This window comes from Coenobita brevimanus, chromosome 89, assembly GCF_032717465.1.
Source record: "Coenobita brevimanus isolate Jiangsu-jjx chromosome 89, ASM3271746v2, whole genome shotgun sequence".
In the NCBI taxonomy this organism is placed as follows: Eukaryota; Metazoa; Arthropoda; class Malacostraca; order Decapoda; family Coenobitidae; genus Coenobita; species Coenobita brevimanus.
In genome coordinates this window covers 11,401,046-11,425,364 of record NC_137042.1, presented here as the reverse complement: position 1 = coordinate 11,425,364, position 24,319 = coordinate 11,401,046, and the positions used below count along the sequence as shown (strand labels likewise).

The 24,319-nt window shown below is 41.3% G+C and overlaps 1 protein-coding gene across 1 annotated transcript in view; it reads right to left on the bottom strand.

Annotated features, from left to right (window-relative positions):
• Positions 1–22,375, bottom strand: part of cysu (peroxidase homolog) — a 93,379-nt gene extending 71,004 nt beyond the window's left edge. The window contains exon 1 of the mRNA XM_080281433.1: positions 22,206–22,375. Coding sequence (XP_080137559.1) covers positions 22,206–22,375 — 170 coding nt within the window. The remainder of the gene's footprint in view (positions 1–22,205) is intronic.
• Positions 22,376–24,319: the final 1,944 nt, after the last annotated feature.

The following is a 24,319-nucleotide window of genomic DNA, read 5'->3' as shown; positions in this document are numbered from 1 at the left end:
CAATCATGCTAACAGTCACTTTGCTGTCTCCATTCGCATTCATCGAACTTTCAACATATTCCTTCCATCTGGTCCGTACTTCATCCCCATGGGTTAATGATCTGTCCTTCACACTTTCACATTTCTTTCCCCTGTCACTTCTATATTTCCGCACCTCTGTACAGAATAACTTCCTATTTTCAGGGTAATTTACATTCACTTTTCCTCCTAGATCATCAGCTACCTCCTTTTTTTTCCGCTTCAATAGTCTCTGTGCGTGCTTCTTAATCTCAGTATATTCATTTCTAATAAAGGTAATGTTAATAAAAACGTCACAATATCAAAGTGAGTTGACATAAGTAGGAACAAGTATAAGAGAAGTTGCAGGAAGACTCATATTAAAAGTTACAAAAATAATAGTTGTATCGCTATATAGCCTAACAAGTAAGCAGATGATGTATAGAGAGGTTTTTACCGAGGAACGAGTTGCATGTATAGCAGGTTTTCACAGATGGGTATGATTTTAGTCTTGCACAGGTGAGTGAAAGTTGTGTGTGTGTGTGTGTGTGTGTGTGTGTGTGTGATAAAGGTGCGTATGTGGAAGTGTGCCCACCCCCACACCTACACTACTAATTTCTCTTTCTCTTTGGCCATCTGCCCCCTCCATTATACTATCCTGCTTGCTGATTGGCTGGCTGATAGAGGTGACGTGCGCTACAGCCACGTCCGCATCTGCTGGGGGCATAAACTTAACTTTCTCTGCTCGGGTGATAGTGCAATAGAAGTCATACCATTTTTTTAGTATTTATTTTTCTTTTTCCTTTTTTCTTTTTTCCATTTTTCCTCTCATAGTCGTACAATTTTTTCATTTTCCATTTTCGTTATTATTTTGTTTTGTTTTTTAAATAAATTTTCTGCTTCTTTTTTATCCTATTTTTAAACTTGCTTTGTTATGTATTTCCCTTTTTATCTTCAGTTATTTTTTTACTTTTCGTTTTCTTATTATCCCTTCTTTTCTTCTTAAATTTTTTCTCTCTGCTCTCCATTTTAGATTTTGTTTTTTCCACATTTTAAGAAAACCCTTTACGTAGTTTATGCGTGTGAGTTTTGAGTAATTTTGGTTTCATGCTCAGTTGAGTTTTGTAACTCTTTTTTCCTTTTGTGTTTTATATTTGTGTTTGTGGATTTGTTTTACTTTATATTTACTTGTATTTCTGCCTTTATTTTTTGATGGGTTTAGTTTATGGGTTTATTGTTTCAGTATTTTTTTCCCCTTTTTCGGGTTTTCTTTTCCAGTAGGTGCTTTTTGCCTTTGATTTTTGTTATTTATATAGTTGTGCCTGTAAGTTTGTGAGAGAGAGAGAGAGAGAGAGAGAGAGAGAGAGAGAGAGAGAGAGAGAGAGGCTTTAATGTGTTTGTTTTAGCTTGTGTATGAATTTAATAAGTTCAGTTATGATTTTAATTAGTTGTGTGCTCGTTAGTTTGTCTCTCTCTTGACATTTTGTGCGTGAGTAAGGATTTGTTTTTTATTTCCATTGCGTTTAATTCATCAGCCAATTGTACATATTTTTCCTTTTATGTCTAATGTAGCTGTTATTGTTATTTTTCTATTCCTTTTTTTTTGGTTCCGTGTTGTTAAGTTTATACAATCATTCATTCTCTCTCTCTCTCTCTCTCTCTCTTTCTTTCTCGTCAACCCTCGCCCAGTTTTTCCCACTCCACCTAACATGGTTTTTCCCCTTCGTCCCCAACCCCCCCACCTCCCCGTCTCCCTCTCATTCTCCCTTCCCCTCGTCACTTTCTCTCCTCCCACTCCTCGTCCGACTCTCACTTTTCCTTTACCTCTCCTCTTTCCTCTTCTCTCCTCTGCCCCTGTCTTCCTTCACTAACACACTGCAACTTTACATTACATTGCACTACACTGCATTACACTGCACACACTTCAACATTCCAACGCCTTCCATCATCCTCACCTTTCACTTCCGTTCTCCCTTTTTTTTAGTCCCTCTCCCTCCCCATTTCCCACTCCCTCTCCTTCTCTCTCTCTCTCTCTCTCTCTCTCTCTCTCTCTCTCTCTCCCCCCCTCTCCCTCCCCTCCCCCTCCCCCACCCCCTCCCTTTCCCTCTCCCTCTCGCTCTCCCTCTCCCTCAGGTTATCCTTCTCACTCTCTCTCCCCCTCTCCCTCCTGTTCACACTTTTAATATATACTCCTTTCTCTTTAACCTGGCCCAGATATTTGTCCCTTTGCAGGTAGCTAAGAGGCAGAAAAGACATTACTAGAGCTCTATAACCTTCCCATAACACTTCTTCGTGACTAACACCATATTCCAGTGTTATTGTAATGCCACAACTCAGCATTGTGGATGGTGAAAAGGCAATATTAGGCCAAGGTACAGTAAAAGGAGTTTGGTATTTCCTTCCCTTTTCTCTCCTCCCTCACACAGACCTCTCTCTCTCTCTCAATTACAGTAAAAGGAGTTTGGTACTTCCCTCCCTTCTCTCTCTCTCTCTCTCTAAGCTAACCCAGTTATATAAACCAGATAATACCACTTTCCCCTCGCCTTTGCAAAAACCTCATGAGTGTGTGAAAACTGCTCAACCCCCCCCCCTTGCTTCTCACCTCTGCCTTCTGCCCCCACCCCTACCCCCTCCCACGTGCACCCCACCCCCTCCCTTCCTCTCCTTCTCCTCATTTTTACCCCTGCATTCCTTTTCTCTTCTCTCCTGCCCCTCCCCCTCTCCTGCATCCCCCACTTCATGATTCATTCCTGTTTGTCACCCTTCGCCCCTCCCCCCTCCTCCCCTTGCCCCTCCCCTCCCCTCCCATCCCATCCTACCCAAGCCAACTTAACCCAAATATAAACTAGATTACGCCACCTTTCCCCAGTTTAACAAAAACCCCATGAGTGTGTCAAAAATGGTACCCTCCCCCCCAACTCACACCGCTCCCTCCTTCCCTTCTACCCCATTCCCATCCCCTCAGTCCCTTACGCTCTCCACTCTTCTTCCCTTTTCTCTCCTTCCCCTCCCTTCTCTCTCCTTTCATATCTCTAACCCCCCAATTCATGAATCAGTCCTTCTTTTCCTCCCCATCCCTTCTACCCCTACCCTCTCGACTCCTCTTGCCCTCCTCTCTAACTCCCATCTCCCCGTTCGTCTCGTCCCCCTCCCCCTTCTCTCATCTTCTCCCTTCCCTCCCTTCTCTCTTCTTCTCCTCCCGTCCCCTACCAGTATCTTGAATCATTCCTTTATTTCACCTCCCCGTCCCCCTGCCCTTCTCCCTCCCCAAGCCCCTCCCTCCTGTCACAAACGCAGTCCAAACATAATGATCTAGATAATGTCAACTTTTCCCCAGTTCAACAAAAACCCAATGACTCTGTGGAAAGCGACTCTGTGCCCCTCCCTCCCTTCTCTTTAAGAAATTAGATCGGAAATAGAATGTTGCTGTCGTATATCTCGTCGGTCTCGATCCAATAGTCTGTATTTTTGTTGTTGTTGTTGTTGTTGTTGTTGTTTTGTGTGTGTGTGTGTGTGTGTGTGTGTGTGTGTGTGTGTGTGTGTGTGTGTGTGTGTGTGTGTGTACCATTTTGCAGGCTGGTTATGCTGCTGATAGTTCTTGCAATTTAACACTTTCTCTTTCCTTATTTCTGGAGCGTATCTCACCCCATCTTTTGTTGAGAATAAGGGAGACAGTTATGATGATGTTGATAATAATGATGATGATGATGGTGATGGTGAGGATGGTGATGACGTTGATGATGTTGTCCTGCAGGGTACTGTAGTTAGATCTATAACGTGATCAGTTTATTCGATTAGATAATGAAATAGGGCAATAGTTCACGTGTTATCTGTATTTCCTGTGTATTTCCCTCTGCTCCTTCTCTCCCCTCTTTCCCCTTCCCTTTCATCCTTCTCTCCCCTTTCTCCCCTTCCCTCTCATCCTTCTCTCCCCTCTCTCCCCTTCCCTCTCATCCTTCTCTCCCCTCTCTCCCCTTCCCTCTCATCCTTCTCTTCCTTCTCTCCCCTTCCCTCACCTTCTTCTTTCCCCTCTCGCTCCTTCACTTTCTTCCTCTCACCTCTCTGCCCTTCCCTTTCCTCCTTTCCCCTCTCTTTCCCCTTTCTTCCTCTCCCCTCCCTCAGCAAGTCCCACCTTATTTTCCCTTTCCCTCTTCTCCTCCCCATTCCTCTCCTCGTCTTGCCTTTCTTTCCCTCAATTCCACTCCCTCAAAAAATCCTACTCTTTCCTCATCATCCCCTCCCCTCTCTTCCCTTTCCCTCTCGTCGTCTCCCATTTCCTCCCCTTTCTTATCCTCCCCTTCCTTTCCCAGTCTTAACATTTCCCCTCTCTTCGTCTCCCCGTCCACTCATTCCCTTCCCTTCACTTCCCCTCAAGCAGTCCTTTCAGTCACCCAGCCACCCCCTTCCCCCTCCCCTCACTTCCCATCTCTCAGCCATCTCCACGCACAACCCTTCCTCTCACCCCTCCCCTCCCGTCCCCCTCATTTAACAGCGTCCAGCATATGAACCAGATAAAGTCACCTTTCCCCAAATTCAACAAAAACCCGATGAGACTGTGAAAACGAACCCCACCCCCTCATTCCCCCCTCTATCTCCCCCTCCCTCACCCCCGCCCTCTCTACTCTCTCCTTTCCCCTCGCCCGCTCCCTCTCCCCCTCCTGAACTAGCCCTTCTGTCTCTCCCCGCCTTCCCCCCAGCTCACCCCCCACCCTGACCTTTTCTGGGGTCGCCTGCCACTTCCTTCAGTAACCTGCTTTTGGGGGGGAGGGGGAGGGGAAGGGGGAGGGGGTTGTGTGAAAGGGAGAGGTTTCGGAAGCTGTGTGCGACTGTGCGAGTCAGTAAGTTCAATACGATAATTATTTAGGGGTATTATTTTCCCTCCCCAGGCAATTTTTTTTGTTCTTTTCGGTCTCATTCTTACCTTCAAGACAAATTTTGAGGTCTTATTACTATCTGCAAGCGATTTATTTCGGTCATATTAGTAGTGTCCCATATTAGTACTTCTTTTCAGTCTTTTTCCTTCCATCAGTAGGCGATTTTTTCTTTTTTATTGTATTTTTTATTATTACTATCCAGACGATTTTAGTCAGGTTAAGAATTGCCCACGACGTAAGAAATATCCTCCGTCAACCTCTTCACTGCTTTATTTATGTATTTATTTATTTATTTAGTTATTTATGTTAGTGACAAACGATATCATATTAAGGAAAATCGCTCGTGATGGTGGTTGGCTAGTGCTGGGAATATTTTTTTTTTTTTAATTTCTCATTCTCATTTTTCTTCTCAATTCCTTTTTTTTTTTCCTTTCTTTTTCTTTCCTTTTCTTTCTTCTTTTTTTTACTTTTTTCTTTCTTTTTCTTTCCATTTATTTTTCTCTCTCTTTCGTACCCCTTACCCATGTCTTACTTTTACTTTTCATCTTTCTTTTCTTTTAATCTTTTCTTACTTTCTTTCCTTTCTCATCTTCTTTTGACTTTCTTTTTTTCCCCTGTCTTGTTCCCCCTACGGCTCACACGGCCAGTTATTACCCCCGCCCTATAACTATCAGCCACAGCAATAAATAAATGAAATAAAATAAAGTAAAATAAAATAAAATTTACTTGGTGTGACAAGGTGGTATTAACGCAAATACTAGTCAATTAAAATTTACCCCCTAAAATAAAAATAGATTAATAAAAAAAAAAGATGCAGAGAGGTAAAAGAGCTTCGACTTTAGACTTGCAGTGTTATATTGTAGCAAACGAGAGAGATTGGCAGGTGGCGTGGGAAAAACTGGACAAAGAGAGAGAGAGAGAGAGAGAGAGAAAGAGAGAGAGAGAGTATACATTTTACGAAGAATGTGAGATGGTTCTGATTGTTAAGGGTGATATTCTTATAACTTTTTCATAATGTTTAGTTTCATTTTTTGTTATTTCATCCTCAGTCATATTCAACCAGCGTATTTACCCCCGGATGTGATTGTTATTTTTATTCATCTTGGCACAGACCTATACCAGGGAAGGGGTTAGTGAAGGCTATTAACCACTCATATCCGAAAATAAATCGCTAATGAAGAGGCGTTAGGGAGCTTCGTTAACCGACGAGAGTATCTCCTCCAGTTCGAAAAATCTCTCCAAAGGTTGAAAGAAAGAAATGTTTAATACCGTCGGTTACTAAATATAAAAAGGATATTAACCACCAATATCTGAAAATAAATCGCTAAAGATAAGGCGTTAGGGAGCTTCCTTAATCGACTTGAGTACGAGTCATAGTGTTCATTAACCTGCTCAATACCAGAGGGTCTTTCTGTGTTATATTAAAAAGAGAGAAAAAAATAAGGAGAGAAAACTGAAAATACGTCATTGTAGTGATTGGATTAAGCTCCAAATAGTTTCCGAATACCGTCTTAGATTCGGATTTTTCTAGTTACCGGTCTGTTGTAATAAAGTTACTGGTAATCCTGGGGTAATGCTCGTGACTAGGGTAACGGGAGGAAGGTAATTTGTGGTAATCTTCACTCTATACCACGTCAGAAAAAGGCAAGTTCGTTGGATACTTTGGTTGTGTGTGTGTGAAAGAGAGAGAGAGAGAGAGAGAGAGAGAGAGAGAGAGAGAGAGAGAGAGAGAGAGAGAGAGAGAGAGAAATATACAGTCGTTCTCTCCCTGTTAGTATTTTCTCTCTCCGTGTCCCTGTCCCCTGCCCGACCCCATCATTATATGGTAATAAGGGTTGGAGGTCGCTTTTATAATATATGGACTTCCTCTGTACCTTGTTTCCAGGTGTAATATAGTAGTAATAGCTAATCGCGCGTCCCCTCCTCTGTGTGTGTGTGTGTGTACGTGCTCGACGACTGCATGTGTGTGTGTGTTTGTGTCTGAATATGGCCGTGTCACAAAAGGAGTCCCATTGACTATGCATGTGGGTTAATGTATGCGCGTATCAAAGTAGTTTTACATGCATGTGTGTGTTAGTGTGTGTGTGTGTGTGTGTGTGTGTGTGTGTGTGTGTGTGTGTGTGTGTGTGTGTGTATGTGTGTGTGTGTGTGTGCAAATTCGCCAGGTGTACATGCTTATAATTAGTTCAACCTTTCCGATATGACCTTATTTAACCTCTTTTTTTTTATTTATTCACCAGCCAAATCCAGTTTATTCCAATTAACATAGCTAGAATGGTTTCACTGACTCATATACACTTGCAATGTGGTTGGGTTCTTTCAATTCATACGAGAGTGATAGCATGGTCTGGTTTGAGAGAGAGAAAGAGAGAGAGAGAGGAATATACATAGTAGTTGATTTTAAGGAGACATTTATTTCATCCAGTCTTCGTTTATTTCGACCAAACTTCATTTATTTCATCCAGTCTTCGTTTATTTTGACCAAACCTCATTTATTTCATACAGCCTTCTTCTTCTTCTTTTTTTTTTTTTTTCGACCAAACCTCATTTATTTCGACCAAACTTCATTTATTTCATCCAGTCTTCGTTTATTTCGACCAAACCTCATTTATTTCATCCAGTCTTCGTTTATGTCGACTACACTTCATTAATTTCGTCCAGTCTTCGTTTATTTCGTCCATACTTCATTTATTTCATCCAGTCTTCCCTTACTTCTACCACACTTCATTGATTTCAACCAGTCTTCTTGTATTTCACCCGAACTTCACGGATTTCAACCAGACTACATTAATAAGTCATGTCAATAGTGAAAGTCATAAGATTTGGGTAATTAGAGTACAAAATGATTTAGTCCGTGCTAATTGCAGTGAGACAATAGGTGATTAAGGTTTGTTTGTTTCTTTATTAGCCCCTTCCGTGCGAGAGCGCCCTGTACCCCGAGGATGTCTTGGGCATGCAGAGTACTCAGTAAATTTTCGCTTTCCATTCTTGTGTGTTGTGGGTACGGCTACTTCTGCTCACGCACGAGAGCATTTTGGCTGATTCGTAACTGCACTGATCAACACTGCAGTAATGAACGTTAAAAAAAAGGAAAAAATAACACACACACACACACACACACACACACACACACACACACACACACACACACACACACACACACACACACACAGACTATGAAGCATGGGAAAGGTTACAGGAAGTAGAGAATTGATGCAGGGTAGACACTGATAACGCTACCTATCCGTCCCAGCAGTAGGTGGGAATCAGGTCGAGCAATACCTGAACTATGCTGTTAATTAATATATAGGAATGCCGGGGGAAGAGGTAGGGTTGGTCTGTCATCATAATGGCACATATCATCATCATCGCACTTGTCATCATCATCTCATTAGTTTGTGTTTAGAATTTTAGACCATATTAATAGCTTTTAGTTCACGTTCTTATTAGTTTATATTGAGATACTTAGGTATAATATGGAGTTGTGTTAAGATTTTTACGATATATTTGAGATAAGATGTTTACGGTATATCTTTTATTATGTTTCCCGTCTTATCATTTTGTGTTAACATGTTTACGTTATATGTCGAGATGTTTACGTTATATCTTTTGTTATAAGCTTCCCTTCTCATCAGTTTGTGTTAAGATGTTTAGGTTATATTTGTGCTGAGATGTTTACTTTATATCTTTTGTTATAAGCTTCCCTTCTCATCAGTTTGTGTTAAGATGTTTAGGTTATATTTGTGTTGAGATGTTTACTTTATATCTTTTGTTATAAGCTTCCCTTCTCATCAGTTTGTGTTAAGATGTTTAGGTTATATTTGTGTTGAGATGTGTACGTTATATCTCTTGTTATAAGCTCATTGACATTAGGTTCTGGGTAAACATAAGCTTAACACTTCCCTTGTCACTCAGAAATTCACCCACCTTCATAGTAGTGTTGATAAATTAGGTGCAACGTGTAATTAATTTGATTTGTTAAGGGCAGGTGATTAGAAGAACAGACACGCCTTTGGAGATGCTACACAATTATAGAGTAAGTAAATTAGTGAGTGAATAAATAAAAAACATAAACAGCAAATAAATAAGTAGAGCAGATAATCCTACATGACAGCAGTTTTTTTTTTGAAGATAAATAAATAAATAAGTAAATAAATAAATAAAATAATACATTTCGATAATGGTTTTTAAATAATATAACTCATTCACTCACTCACTCACTCACTCAACCAATCAATCAGTCAGTCAATCAGTCAATCAACCAGACAAATAAATACACCAAATAATACAGCACGGCAGCAATTGTTTTAAATATACACTGGTTGGGCAAGGAACATAGACAATATTGTTACGAAAAGAGCTTGTGAGGCCAGTCCTTTGTTGAAAATGCACACTAGAGCGTAACGTTGTGTCTCAAGAAAGTGTCACTCCTTATAAGATGGATATTTTGTTTCTCAGGTGTCTTTAAGTGTTATAGCTAAACGACATTTCTTTTTTTGCGTTAGCTGCGTACAGATCTCTCTCTCTCTCTCTCTCTCTCTCTCTCTCTCTCTCTCTCTCTCTCTCAAGGTTGAGGGAGATGTCGGAAGTACAAGGTTACTGAAAGCTGTATCTGAAGTTTCCAGTTCGACAAGTCTATGAGAAACTGATTAGAAATTTAATAATAATAATAATAATTAGTAGTAGTAGTAGTAATAGTAGTAGTAGTAGTGGTAGTAGTAGTAGTAGCAGCAGCAGTAGTAATAGCAGTAGTAGTAATAATTGTCGTGGTTAGTATTAATGATACTAATGATAATAATAGTAATAATAATAATAATAATAACTAGCTGGTAAGGTACTTTAATTAATGTAGGGTCAGTGTACTATTTATGTCACTGTATAATATAACCAGTGCCGGTATCCTTATAAAGCAAAATTAATCCCAACTCAGCAGTATTTAAGTAAAAGGGAGACATGACTAGATTAACATATATTTTTTTGACATCTAAATAAGCACAAGGACAAATTGCGCTATGGGAGAAAGTGGCGGGATGATGATGATGATGATGATGATGATGATGATGATGATGATGATGATGATGAGATGGAGGAGGAGGACGAAGACGGCGATGATGATGATGATGATAATGATGATGATGATGATGATGATGGTGGTGATGGTGGTGGTGGTGGTGGTGGTGATATAAATAAGTTTAGTTCTATATAAGTCGTGAGAGGAGAGTGTGGCTGTCCGAGATTCGTATATTTGTGTACTTGTTTGTCTTTGTTTTTACGTAAAGAACTTCTGCTATTAAAAATTTATTGCCGTGCCATTAAAATAAACAGAACGCGTTTACTTTCCCCCCCTTGCTTGTAAGTAGTGCAGTGATATTTATTTTCAGTGGGAGAGCAGCTTGACAAGTTGAGAAAGTCGTATTAGCTTTTTTCTTGGCATCAAAATACCATCAACCTTTAACATTTCCCTGGCAAGAGAGAGAGAGAGAGAAGGGGAGAGACAAAAATCATAGTAGGTTGGACTAATATTTGGCCATGTTATCATACTATGCTCATTTTTTTTTTTTTATACTGAGAGGGCTGTTGTAGTACTATTTTTTCTTTTATTTTGTTCTCAATATACCTTCAACCTTTAGCATTTCCTTTAGTATTGGGGTGAATGTGTGCTCTACTTACTTTCCCCTTTTTTTCCCCATTGTTCTCTCAGTGAATTTAATCTTCCATAATTTTTAGTGAGAAGGCAGGTTGTGAGCGTACTGGTTTTTCGCCTTTTATTCTTTTTTTCATTTTTGTGGTACATAATCCCAACCTCTAGCAGTTGCGTAGAAAGGCGTCAGTCTAGGTTGAACTTGTTCTCTTTTTTTTCCATTCTTATAGTAACTGACTTCAACCTGTTAACATTTTCGTGGCACGTGGAACTCTCTCTCTCTCTCTCTCTCTCTCTCTCTCTCTCTCTCTCTCTCTCTCATTTTCTTAGCATCAGCATCAAACATTTCAACATTACCATGGAAAGGCATTGTAGTGAGTCTACCTCATTTTTCACCACTGTCATCTACTACTACTACTACTGCTGCTACTACTACTACTACTACTACTACTACTACTACTGCTACTACTACTACTACTATTGCTACTACTACTATTACTACTACTACTACTACTGCCAATAGTAATAATAATAATAACAACAACAACAGTAATAAACATAAGTCTTCCAACATTTTGCGTGATAGGACATAGTCAGCTGAACCCAGTATTGAAAGTAACATCAAAATTTTAACATTTTCGTGGTAAAGCATCGTTGCAAACAAATCCTAATATTTCTCCCTTGTCATCTAAGTATTGCATCAGTCCTCCTACATTTCGTTGCAAATATTGTGTTGCACATTGAGTTTTTTCTTTTTATTGTTCTTTTTACTCTCCCTGCCCTGAATAAACCTAGTAAGTGCTTCTCGGGTACAAAGCGGAAGTAGGAACATTCAGTCCGTACTTCCCTGAGCAGTAGATATGAGAGAGTTGTGAATATCCTTGGTTACCAATCAGATCGGGCCTCCAGTCTGACTACACCCAGTCATTTTATTAAACCTACTGTATTATTTTCATCTTTCAGAACTTATCGACCATTTAGCCTCTTATATTCTTCTTATTAAAGTGAAAGTGAGGAGAGAGAGAGAGAGAGAGAGAGAGAGAGAGAGAGAGAGAGAGAGAGAGAGAGAGAGAGAGAGAGAGAGAGAGAGAGAGAGAGAGAGAGAATCTACGTCAGGTTAGAATAAACGCACCAAGGTATGCTCATGGTCCGCGGGGGGGAGGGGGGCACGCGGTGGGATGTTAATACTGGGAAAAATTGTACACTAGAGTGAAAGTGAAGAGAGAGAGAGAGAGAGAGAGAGAGAGAGAGAGGGAGAGAGACAGAGACAGACAGACAGACAGAGACAGACAAACAGACAGACAGAGAACCAGATCACAGACGCTTCTCACAACCACTTTCCATTCGACCTGTACTGAATGCCATTTGGAATAATTAATTTGGTGGACGAAGGAGAGGTGGCCCGGGACCTGAGAACTGGATCATATAGATTCAGGGCAAGTGAAGGTAGTTTTGGGGTCGAAAAAAGGGACTGAAGTTGGGTAGATTACGGATGATTTGCAAGAGTTTGAAATGAGTAAGTTGATGTATGAATCGAGAATGAGTAGGTTAGGTATTCAGTGCACGAATCTAGAATGAGTAAGTTATAGGAATCACGTGCGGAAATTACGGATCATGTGCACGAATCTACAGTACGTTATAAGAGTCACGTGCTCAATGTGCACGAATGTAGAATGAGTTACGAATCACATGCAGAAATTACGGATCATGTGCATGTATAACAAGTAACGTACGAATCCAGAGCTCAGATCTAGAATGAGTAGGTTTAGGATCACATGCACGAATCTATAGCGAAACCGAGTGCTGTTAAGTTAGGTTATGGATCATTTTTACGAATTTATAATGAAGTATAATTTTTTTAAAGGACGGTAAGAAGGACTGCAATTAAAATCACGTTACTAATGATGTACGAAAGAGAAACGAGGTAGACTGGGAATGAAAGGAGGCTTGTGGTTGTAGAAATAGTTCTCAGTTTTTCAGAGGATAAAAACAAGCCTTATTACCTCTCGTTCCCTCCTTAGTCGAGATGGTATGGAGACGAGGGAGTGTGGGATGAAGAAGAAGAACAAGAACAAGAAGACGAAGAAGAGAAGGAAGAAGAAGAAGGGGAAAAAGAAGATTATACATATTCCTAAGGATGGGTTGGAGTTGACTGAGTGACTGCTTAATAGCGTACGTGTTATGTGCGTACATGGAGATGGATATGTAAGTTTAAAAAGAGACAGTGGATTGAGGTGAAAAAGTTGTTTGGCCAGGTTTTAGGTACGGGAGATGGTCTTCAAGAATGAGGGGGAAATTATGAGAAGAGAAATTGTGGATTTGAATAAGAAGACGAGGAAGATGAAAGTGGTGATGATGGAAAACTAGACGAAGAAGAAGAATGGAAAGTGTGATAGGGTGGACTGGGTTAGAAGGATAGACTACAGTTGAGTCAGAATAAGATGGAAAAATGAAAGAGAAAGGAATGGATTAGGAAGGAGTGGGGGGTTGGGCTGCAATGGAGTTTGGTTTCTCAGAGGATGATGCAAAAAAACGAGATGGAAAGATTGATAAGGGGGCTAGTTGAAGTGATTTGTGATGGCAGAATGCAGTTATGTCAGGTCACGGAGGAAAAGCGGCCCAGAGTAACTAGATATGTGAAGAGTAATTGGGGTGGAAGGGAGAGCAGTTACGGAAGGTTAGGAAGGAAAGATGGTCCAAAGAGTAGATGATGAATAGTGGGTCGTATTTTCCTCAGCTCCTAGCACCTCTTCCTTAATTATTTATTTATGGATATGGCTGGTTACGTCAAATTATGGAGAGGAAAGTGGTCCATTGAATGAGTTGATTGAAAGTTAGACGGGAGAGAAGGTGCTGCAGTTACAAAGGAAAAGGGTTCAGAAAGTAGCCAGGTGAAAGATGCTTGAATGAGGTGGAAAAAAGATTCCAAATGATGTCAAGTGAAAGAGAAAGGCTGCCCAGAAAACAGGAGCAGTAAAGTTACATTAAGTTGAAAAAAAAAAAAAAGTTACTGCAGTTACAATGATTTAGGAAGGGAAGGTGGTTAAAAGTAAAAAAAAGAAAAGAGGTTGATGTGAAAAAAAAAAAAAACTACAGTTACGCCAAGTTCCGTTAGGTAATTGTAGTTCAGAAACCAGGTGATTGAAGGTGGAGTGCGATACAAAAGAACTGGAGTTAGGTTGGGTCGAAGAGGTTTGAAAATTAGGGCAGTGTTGTTAGGTTGACTTGAAATGTTGGAAGGTTGTTGGGCCCTGATTGCGTAGGAAAAGGAATAATAATAATGATGATAATAATAATAATAATAATAATAATAATAATAATAATGATAATAGTAGTAGTAGTAGTTGTTGTTGTTGTTGTTGTTGTAATGATAATGATAATGATAGTAATAAAAATAATAATGACAATGAAAATAATAATAAAAATAATATTAACAATAATATTAAAACTAGATCAGTGAATGTTAAGTAAGATGGAAGGAAGGTTACGTTTGAGTTAGCCTTTGGATGATGATGATGAGAGAGAGAGAGAGAGAGAGAGAGAGAGAGAGAGAGAGAGAGAGAGAGAGAGAATGTGGTTTTGACTTGGAAAGGACTCCAGTTGGGTCAAGTTACGGAAGAAGGGTACAAAAAGAAGTGGCAGAATTGAAAGGAGGGCGAGTGAAGGTGGTTTGAGATGGAAAAAAGGATTGAAATTTAGTTAGGTAGCTTGTGTATTGTATTTCAAGCATCAAGTGAAAAGGTAGATAGATAGATAGATAGATAAACAGATAGAGAGATAGAGATAGATAGATAGGTAGGTAGGTAGGTAGGTAGGTAGGTAGAGAGAGAGAGAGAGAGAGAGAGAGAGAGAGAGAGAGTAGCTGCGTGTGTGTGCAGTTGTTAAAGATTTGGGTTGAAAGATAAAAGAAGAAGGTTGATTGTGAAGAAGTGATGGACTGCCGTTGTGTTTGATTGTGTATGTAGGGAATGATAGATGGATAGGAATTTGGAAAAAGAGCGGAAGATAGGAAATAAGAGACAATGGAGACCTGGAAGGATTGGTGGAATGCTGTGAGTTAGTTGCGTATGTACCGTGGTTCAAGTATTGGGAAAGACAGGAGAGGAAATAGATAGGAGATAAGAGAAGATAGTGCGCTGGTAAGGAATGAGGACTGCTGCTAAAGCCAGAATGCATAGATGATCCAAACGCCCGTATTCTGGGTATTGTAAAAGTTTCGTAGCACCTCTTCCCTAGCGATTTATTTTGCATATGACACAGTAGGCGCTTGCATCAGTAACGTACACGAGGATACTGAGGTGTAATGTGCATAATAAATCGCTAAGGAAGAGGTGTTGCGAAATCACCCGAACCTCTTAGAATACGACTAAGAAACGAAATAAGATTGTACCGAGGACAAGTAGCTATGGCCTCTGACAGAAAAGAAGGATCGAAGGTGGAGCAGATTACGGAAGAGGTGGGAGAGAAGGGACAAATATTCTTCTACTGTCTTCTTCACATTAAAAGAAAAAGAAGGGGAGGAAGAGGAGGAAGGAGAAAGAAGCAGAAGCAGATGGAGAAGAAAAAAGTGTTAAGGCATGTCCGTCTCTTTCCTTCCTGACGCATCATGTCAAAGAGAATCATAATCTTTGGCCGGATAAACATACCAAGCCCCTCTCAGCTTAGGGGAAGTAATAGCCAGCAGAAGAGAGCGAAAAACAGGAGAGGTGAAATATTTGGCAGAGAAACATACTAAGCCTGTCTCAGCTTACGAATATTAGCCAGTAGAGGAAAGCTAGAAGAGGTGAAATACTAGGCAGAGAAACATACCAATTAGCCATTAAAGGAAAGTGAAAAGCAGAAGAGGTGAAATATTAGGCAGTGAAACGTACTGGTAAAATATATGGTAGAGTACTCATTGATAGGGTTAGGCATATGACAGAGGAGCTAGTTGGAGAAGAACAAGGGGGATTTAGGAAGGGAAAAGGGTGTGTAGATCAGATATTTGTTCTAAGATGTTTAGTGGAGAAGTATCTAGAGAAGGGAAAGAAAGTGTATGCTGCCTTCATGGACTTGGAGAAAGCTTATGACAGAATAGATAGGCAAGGTATGTGGAAGGTATTAAGAATATATGGAGTGGAGGGGAAATTGTTGAGTGCTGTGAAGAGTATGTACGAGGGAGCTAGGGCTACGGTGCGAGTGGATGGTGAGCTGAGTGAGTTCTTTGATCTCAATGTGGGACTGAAACAGGGGTGTGTGATGTCTCCATGGCTGTTTAATATATATATGGATGGGGTTGTAAAGGAGGTGCAAGGTAGGGCAGTGGATGTGGGGGTGGCCCTAATGAATGAGGGTGAGATTTGGAAGCTTCCGGTGTTGCTGTTTGCTGATGATACAGTATTGTTGAGTGAAGATGAATGGGAGTTGCAAGGTTTGGTGAATGAATTTGGGACAGTGTGTAGGAGGAGGAAGCTGAAAGTTAATGTAAACAAAAGTAAAGTTATGATGTTTGAGAGGAATGAAGTCACAGAGTGTGCAGTGAGGTTGGATGGTGAGGATATGGAGAATGTGAGTGCATTCAAGTACTTGGGTAGTGTGATGAGTAAGGATGGAACTTTGGGGGATGAAGTACGTGAAAGCGGTACAGCAGGGAAGAAAGGTTGTTGGTACACTGAAAGCAGTGATGAGAAATAGGGAGGTGAGTATGAAAGTTAAGAAGTCACTGCATGATGGTATTGTGATCCCTATCCTGACGTATGGAAGCGAGGCGTGGACCTTGCAAGAGAGGAACAAGTCAAGAGTGAGAGCAGTGGAAATGAGTTACTTGAGAGGAGCATGTGGAGTGACGTGGAGGGACAGGTTAACAAATGAAGAAGTGAAGGAACGTTGTGGGGTACTCGTAGATGTGGATGTGGTTGAAAAGATTAGGAGAAATACACTGAGGTGGTTTGGACATGTGGAGAGAACGGAGAATGAAAGACTGACTAAGAGGGTGTATGTAGGTGAGGTGGAGGGAGGGAGAGGGAGGGGTAGACCGAGGATGAGGTGGAGGGATGGAGTTGAGAGGTATATGAGGGAGGGGGGGGTGAGTTGGGGGGAGGGGAGTCAAATGGTGGGTGACAGAGTGACTTGGAGGCGTTTTGTTTGCGGCCACCCTTTGCGGGATTAGGGCGTCGGGCTATAGATAGATAGGTAGATAGATAGAAACGTACCAAGCCTCTCTCAGCTTACGAATATTAGCCAGTAGAAGAAAATGAAGAGTAAAGGTGAAGTGGTCTCTCCGGTAATTTCGAGTAACCTATAATATCATGAGTAACTTTAGCTCCATAACGATACTATTCTTTTCTCAGAATTGCTGCTATAGTAGCCTCCCAGAGTTTTTAAATAATCTTGGGGGTATCCTCTTGTATTAGGCAAACCTATGTCACCAGCTCTACAAGACGGGATGTCAGCATGGAAATGAGGGCGAGTGAAAGTGGGTTGAGATGGAATGAGGGACTGCATTTGAGACGGGTAACGGAGAATAAGCGATCCCAATACCCAAGTGAGGATTGGAGGACTGCAGATGCGTAATATGTCGCGAGATGTGATTGTAATCGGTTTGTTTTCATCTGACGGAACTGGATCACAAGCATAACTTTAATATTAAGCTGTGGTTGTGTGAAATTCAGTGAGCCTTTAGCAGTGAGGCAGGATCGAGTCTTCTTGTTTTCTAGTCAGGTGAGCACTCCAGTCTGACTACACCTGACCATGAACTGAGCTGAAAGAAGTTAGAGATCTTCTTGCGTAAAATATATTTAAATAAACAGATCAACAGTAGTAAGATTGGAGCAAAAGTGGACAGGGATATTAGGCTGTTAGTTCATTAGGTTAGAATTACACCTGGCCGCGACTCGTACCTTTCCACATCTGCCCATACTCTCTATAATCTCATCACCTAAAACTTCAGTAATTACAGGTGATGGAGATAGAGTATACAGTAGGCAGGTGTGGGAGGGTGTTAGTGTGGGCCGAGTGTAATTGCAATGTTGACTGGACTATATGTGGATCAGCTTAGGGAACAGAGAGAGAGAGAGAGACAGAGAGAGAGAGAGAGAGAGAGAGAGAGAGATGGGATGGAATGAGAAGCTGCAATTGAACCAAACTGTAAGAAAGGTAAAATTGAAAAGAAATTAGAGAAGAAAGGTAGATTAGCGAGGTGGACGACACATATGGGAAAATAAAAGAACAGGTTGAAAGGTATGTTTTGGACAGAGATCTGGGGTAGAGTGAAGGGCTGTTGTTAAGTCAAGATGATAGAAAGGTAGATTAGGAGCATAGCAGCGGAAAGAAGATAAAAAAAAAAAAATAAAACCGAAGAGTAAGCAGTCTGTTGTCGAAGTGAACGTGGATGGAAAGATGTGGTGTTGCGGCCAAGTTCACGCCAGTATGCACTCTCTCTCTCTCTCTCTCTCTTTCTCTCTCTCTCTCTCTGTCCTTGAGCTGCATTTTCTTCCTTGAACCCATTTCAGTATTACGTGCATGGGACAAAAGAACGTTATAAAAAATAGCTCAGTCACACCCTGAATAATTAGGGTCGCCGTTTTCCGTCCTCGTCCATATATTCTTTTTCTCCGCTCCATAAATATCATTTTGTGGTTGCATTGCGTTTTTGTGCTTGATAATTTTGTTTGATTTTTGTATTTCTGTTTTATATCTATGTGTAAATTTGGTCACGTAGCATTGGGTGTGGCTTCTGTGGATTTCTCCTTAGTCTGACCTCGAAATGTTCTAGGAGTTTGAAGTTCAAAGAATTCCTCCATTCTCTCTCTCTCTCTCTCTCTCTGGTTGATATTTTTCATATTTCCATGACTCCGTCATATATAGACTTTTTTATCATCATCATCAACATTCTCTCTCTCTCTCTCTCTCTCTCTCTCTCTCTCTCTCTCTCAACCACACCCACTTCAACAGCCTAGTATTATCTTTCCTTTGTGTTACCGTGCTGAGCATCAAGTAATTGTCCTCACACATTAATTTATGTGCTTTTTTCCCTCCTTCCTTCCCTCCTTCCTTCCCTCCTTCCTTCCTTCCTTCTTTCCTTCCTTCTTTCCTTCTCTTTATTTTCTTCCATCCTCCTTTTTTTCTGCTGCTTCTTTCATTCCCTCCTTTCCTTCCTTCCTTCCATCCTTCCCTCCTTCTTTTTTTCTGCTGTTCCTTTCCTTTACTCCTTGCCTTTTCCCTCTTTTCTCCCTTGTTACCTTCCTTTTTTCTCCTTTCCTCCCTCCCCCCTTTTTACTTCAACCCCATCCTTCACCTTTCTCATTCCTTCCTTCCCTTCCTCTCTCATTCCCTACCTCCCTCCCTCCCTCGTCTCTCCATCCCTTACTTCCCCCTTCCCCTCCCTCCCTTCCTCTCTGTTTTCTCCTATTCTTCACCATTCTCTTTCACTCCCCCCTCCTTCTTCTGTTTCTTCTTCCATTTCTCCTCTCTTTTCTCTCCTGTGTCATTTTACCTTACTGTTTACTCGCTCCTTCCCTCGTCATTCTCTCTCCTTCCATTCCTCCCGCCTCATGTGCCCTCTTTTTCTCCTTTCTAATGAACAGCATTAACAATAATAGTAATAATAATAATAATAATAATAATAATAATAATAATAAAAATAACAATAATAATTGTGATGATGATGGTGATGATGATAGTGATGAGAACGATGATGATGATGATGACAGTATATCTTCTCTCTCTTGCATATGCACAACCATCACTATTTTCTACCTTTCTCTCCCATGCCCCTACTCTTACACCAGACCCAGGTATTAACGGGGTGCTAATGAATCTTGTATTGCAGCCTCTGTTCTCAGCTTCCTGTCCCCTACCTAACCCGCCATAGTAACACCCACCTGCCTCTCTTGCAACATTGTACTTTCCACTTCATTTGCACACTTCCCTTCCCTTCATTACGCCCAAGTACTTACACGTCCGACACTTTGCCCTCTCTTATTGCATTGAGGTACTTACACTACCGACAATTATATCTTTCTTCATTTTCCTGCATATCGTATTGTGGGACAGTTTCTCTTTCAACACATTGCTTTCTTTTCATCGACTTTCATTTCTAGACATCACCTGTTCACATCTACCAAATTCTGTACCTTTCAACCAAAATCAGTTGTATTTTCTTCTCTGATTCATGACCCAACAGAGGCCGGAGCTTTCTTTAAAATCTTCCCATTTCTTGACACGTAGGGAAATAGGAATGAGATGGTGATAACGAAAGATGGAGACGGGACAACTAGGTGGGATAAATAATGCACATGACCAAGGTTAGCACAAGACCACTTATTTCAAAGTTAATTAGTGCGTGTAATTAATATATACTCACCCATTAGAATCGCCCTTCAATACCCAAGCTCATCTAACAAGCAAACTTTCATCTATGCCCTTTTCACCCTAACTTGGCCCAGATTTTCGTCCCCTTGCAACCTAATTGATGTAGCTCAGTGGCAAATAAAGACAATCATATGACTACATTCTCTCCAGAGCACTTCTTCATGACTAGGATAATTTTCTAGTGCTAATCTAATGTTACAACTCAGCATTCAAGATAAGTTTACGGCAATTTTAGGTCAAGTTAGAGTTGAAAGAAGCCTAATCAGCTGATGGGAGCGTGTTTCAGTGAGTATTTCTAGATTATTTGCGTATGTGCTTAGAAATGTTGCGTATTATTTGAGGATTCATTGCGTTGGCATTTGCTTGGGCGCTGTTTGAGATAACTGATTGCACGTTATTTTGCTTAGACTAAATCCATCAACCAAGCTGAAAGTGGTTAGTCTCTCTCTCTCTCTCTCTCTCTCTATTTTTTACCACTGGAGGGAGATAATTAAAATCGCGCTTTGTACTCGTTAATCTTGCCCAACCACGATATACCCTCTTCTGATGACGTCATTATACGTGAATTTGATGACGTCATAGTGGTACGTGAATTCCAACCAGCCTGCACGATATGGCAACCTCCTGATGACGTCACGTGAATTTTGATGACGTCATAGTTGTTCGTGAATTCCAGCCAACCTGCACGATATGGCAACCCTCTGATGACGTCATTATTATTACCTTGGAATTTTAGCCAGTCACGGTGTAGTAACCTCCAAGCACGTGTTCCGTAGTGTCTTTTCCTTAGCGATTTATTCTGCATCTTACATCTTAAAATTTTTTGTATGTAACACCTCTTCTTTTGCGATTTAATTTGTGTATTATTAGTTAGTATTCTCCTTCATGTTATTTGTATCGTTTCAATATTGACATAGTTTTCATCAGTTACATACAAGAAGACACTGAGGTGGAATATGGAGAATAGATCGCTGAGAATAAAGTGTTGCGAAATCTCCAAAAGCCACTTAATATAGGATTCTCACTATAGTGTGTTTGCTGTAACCTGGCTAAGATTCCTAATTCTATACAGCTCAGTTGGTGGCCAGGTGTAGTAGCCTCAAGGGTCGATTTGACTGGTAACCACGGGGACTCAGTCGTTTTTCGAAACTAAGGTTCATTGAATTTCACGTGAGCGCGGCCACGTGTTTTAAGTTGTGGTAGTCGTGCAGTTCCGTCAGTTAAAAAAAAAAAAAAATAGCAATTTATAATACCTACTTTACACAAATACTCTTTGTGTTGTTTGTCTTTCCGATGTCGGCGAAACTGCGTAAATAACATAGAAAAGCCTATTGATGTCAAGTACGCAGAGAGAGAGAGAGAGAGAGAGAGAGAGAGAGAGAGAGAGAGAGAGAGAGAGAGAGAGAGAGAGTCCTTCGTCGAAGGGGCTACAGGCCTTGATACGTCATTATTACAATTGCATTCATGACGTCACATTTTTGTACTGTGACGTCGCTATTGGATTTGAATTTCCACCTATCACTGTCAAGTAACTCCTTTTGACGTCACTGTAGGTGCAACTTCATTTGTTACGCTAATTAGGGCGAGTTGCGTAATAGTAATAAGTGAACGGAGCTAATTAGTGAGAAGCTGGGAGATATTAGGTCAGCAATTACCGGGGAAATAAGGATAAATGGTATAATTAACTTTCATACACTACTATTATCCTCATTCGTTAGAGTCTGTCCACTGCCCTCACTTTCACCAGTCATATTCATCCACCGCCTTCATATTCATTCACTGTCTCGTTTTTATTCATCCTAATCTTTCATTCTTGTCACGTTCACCTCCCATATTCTTCTAGCGCTGCCATCTTTATCAATTTTTGTTCATGGTTTTTTACACATTCCTCATCCTGTTCATCCGTCAGCATCACATTCATCTCATTAATCTGTCACCATCATACTCATTCATCTATATCAGTTTCATCCTAGGTGTATGTATCTCACTCGCTCAGTCCGTTCCTCACTTACACCCCCACCGGCTCACGTAATTCCTCATTCCCGTTTTGCTTACTCATTCAGTATCTCGCTCAGTTATTCCCTCCTTCCCTCCCTCCCTTCCACCCCTGCACCTTCCTCCATCCCACTTCCTCTCTCTCTCCTCCCTCTCTACCATCCCCTTCCTTCCTTCATCACACTTCCTCTCTCTCCCTCCTTCCCTTCCTCCCTGCTTCCCTTCCTTCCCCCTCCCTCTTCCATCCCACTTCCTTCCCCTCCCTCCCCCCCTCCGCCACTCGGGGAGGGAAAGATAGTGCATAACCTCACATGTTTCCCTCACTGCACGCACACTCCTTCCCTTACCTGGCAAGCACGTACACATCACGCGCACGTACACAGGATAGCCACTTGCACAGGGCAGAGACGTACACAGGACAGTCCCGCACACGGACAAGCACGTAGGCTGCACAGACGAACACGTACTTGACAGGATGTTGATAATACCCGTCCCTGGTTGTTATGGGTGTGGTCATTGTGGATGTGGTCTGGTGTGTCTGTGTGTTTAGGTGTGGCGGAGTTGGATGGGATGGTGCACTGTAGCTGTTTTGTAATGTTGGTGTGGTATAGTGTGGTGTGATATGGTGTGGTGTGATATGGTGTGGTGTGATATGGTGTGGTGTGGTGTAGTGCGGCGTGGCGTGGCGTAGTGTGGTGTGGCGTGGTATGAGAAAGGTTGTAGTGTTGAGTGATGTGTGCAGTGGTGTGGTGGTAGCGCTCTTTATGATGTGTTGTGGTGGGGTGGGGTGTGATATAGAAGTGGTGCCGGTGTTGATGAGTGAGAGAGAGAGAGAGAGAGAGAGAGAGAGAGAGAGAGAGAGAGAGAGAGAGAGAGAGAGAGAGAGAGAGAACAATGAAGCGAAGCAGGAAAAGAAACAGAAAACAACTGAGACAAAGACGCAGAAATAAAGACAGACAAATAAAAAAAATGACAGACAGTGAAACAGAGAGGCAGACAGACAGATAGATAGACAGGCAGACAGACAGACCGACAGATATAGAGACAGACAGACAGATAAACAGACACAGACAGAAAATAGGAGACAGAAGCCGAACAGGAGAAAAATGCAAGGAGATAACGAGACAGAAATAGTGGCAGAGAGACAGATAGACAAATAGATAGTGAAACGTGGATAGTGACAAAAGCATATGGGAATTGGGAGAGAGAGAGAGAGAGAGAGAGAGAGAGAGAGAGAGAGACTGTGAGAGAGACAGTGAGAGAGAGATATACATATATTGAGGCCTTCTGTTAGTCACTTTGCAATAGTGTCAGACCTACTCCAGTTCTTGCAGACAGTCATTCTTTTATCTCTCTCTCTCTCTCTCTCTCTCTCTCTCTTTCTCTCTCTCTCATGGACATATATAAACAGGCAGGCAGGGGTTTCGAATCGATGCCACGACCTTCATGCTGACTGGCACCGCTGACCATTGCCTCAGTGGTCGCCTAAATCCACTGAACCACCAGAGTCATACCGTGAGACCGTCAGGAAAACCGGGGTCGTCGGAGTGAAGGGTTTAAACTAGCATAGGATTTAATGTGATGATGATAATGATAGTTGTGGCGGTGGTGATGATGATGATGATGGTTATGGTGATGATGATAGTAATGATGATGATGATGACGACGTTCCAGTTCACGCTTCGCTTCACAAACCAAAGGCGTATTGCTGCTCAGTCATTACAACCTATAATTACAAAACAATACTATGCTATTACACAAGAATATTTTATACGTGTCATAGCCATATTCTCCGAAAGGTTAATGTTTATCTGCTAAACACAATTACTTTATTATACAATTATGTTAGCTATTGCATTTTTATCATATGTATTATTTATTATTATACAGGTTTGTTATTTATGTCCTTTTTTATATACATCGACAATGCGCAACAAATAGATCGTAGAGTGAGAGGTGTGAACGTCAAGGGTACGGTCGCGAGGGGCAGACCAAAGAAGACCTGGGACGAGGTCATCATAGATTGTGACCTCAGGAGTAAGAGACTGAATAGGGAGGCTGCCAGAGATCGAGCAGCATGGAGAGCTGCCACTAGGTGATCATACCATGCTGAAGTTTTGTGAGCGACATTCACACTCACCCACAACCACTCTAACTTGCACTCCTTTGTGGCTACTCTAGATGGTACGAGAGTCTTACAATCTCTTCCTAAGCGATTTATTATGCACATGACATTTTATCTTCCTTGGCATTTAATTCAGTTTAGTATCGACACTGTGCACATCAGCAACAGACTTGGAAGAACAATATGAAAAATACTTGGATGGTGAAAGGGCGAAGTGATTGTCATCTTACAAGCGACTTATTTTCTTTTTTTGCTTTTAATTCTGAAGGTGGGGTACGAGAGCAATATTTTCATCCACTTCTGACACGACATACCTTGCTGGATGGATATCATACC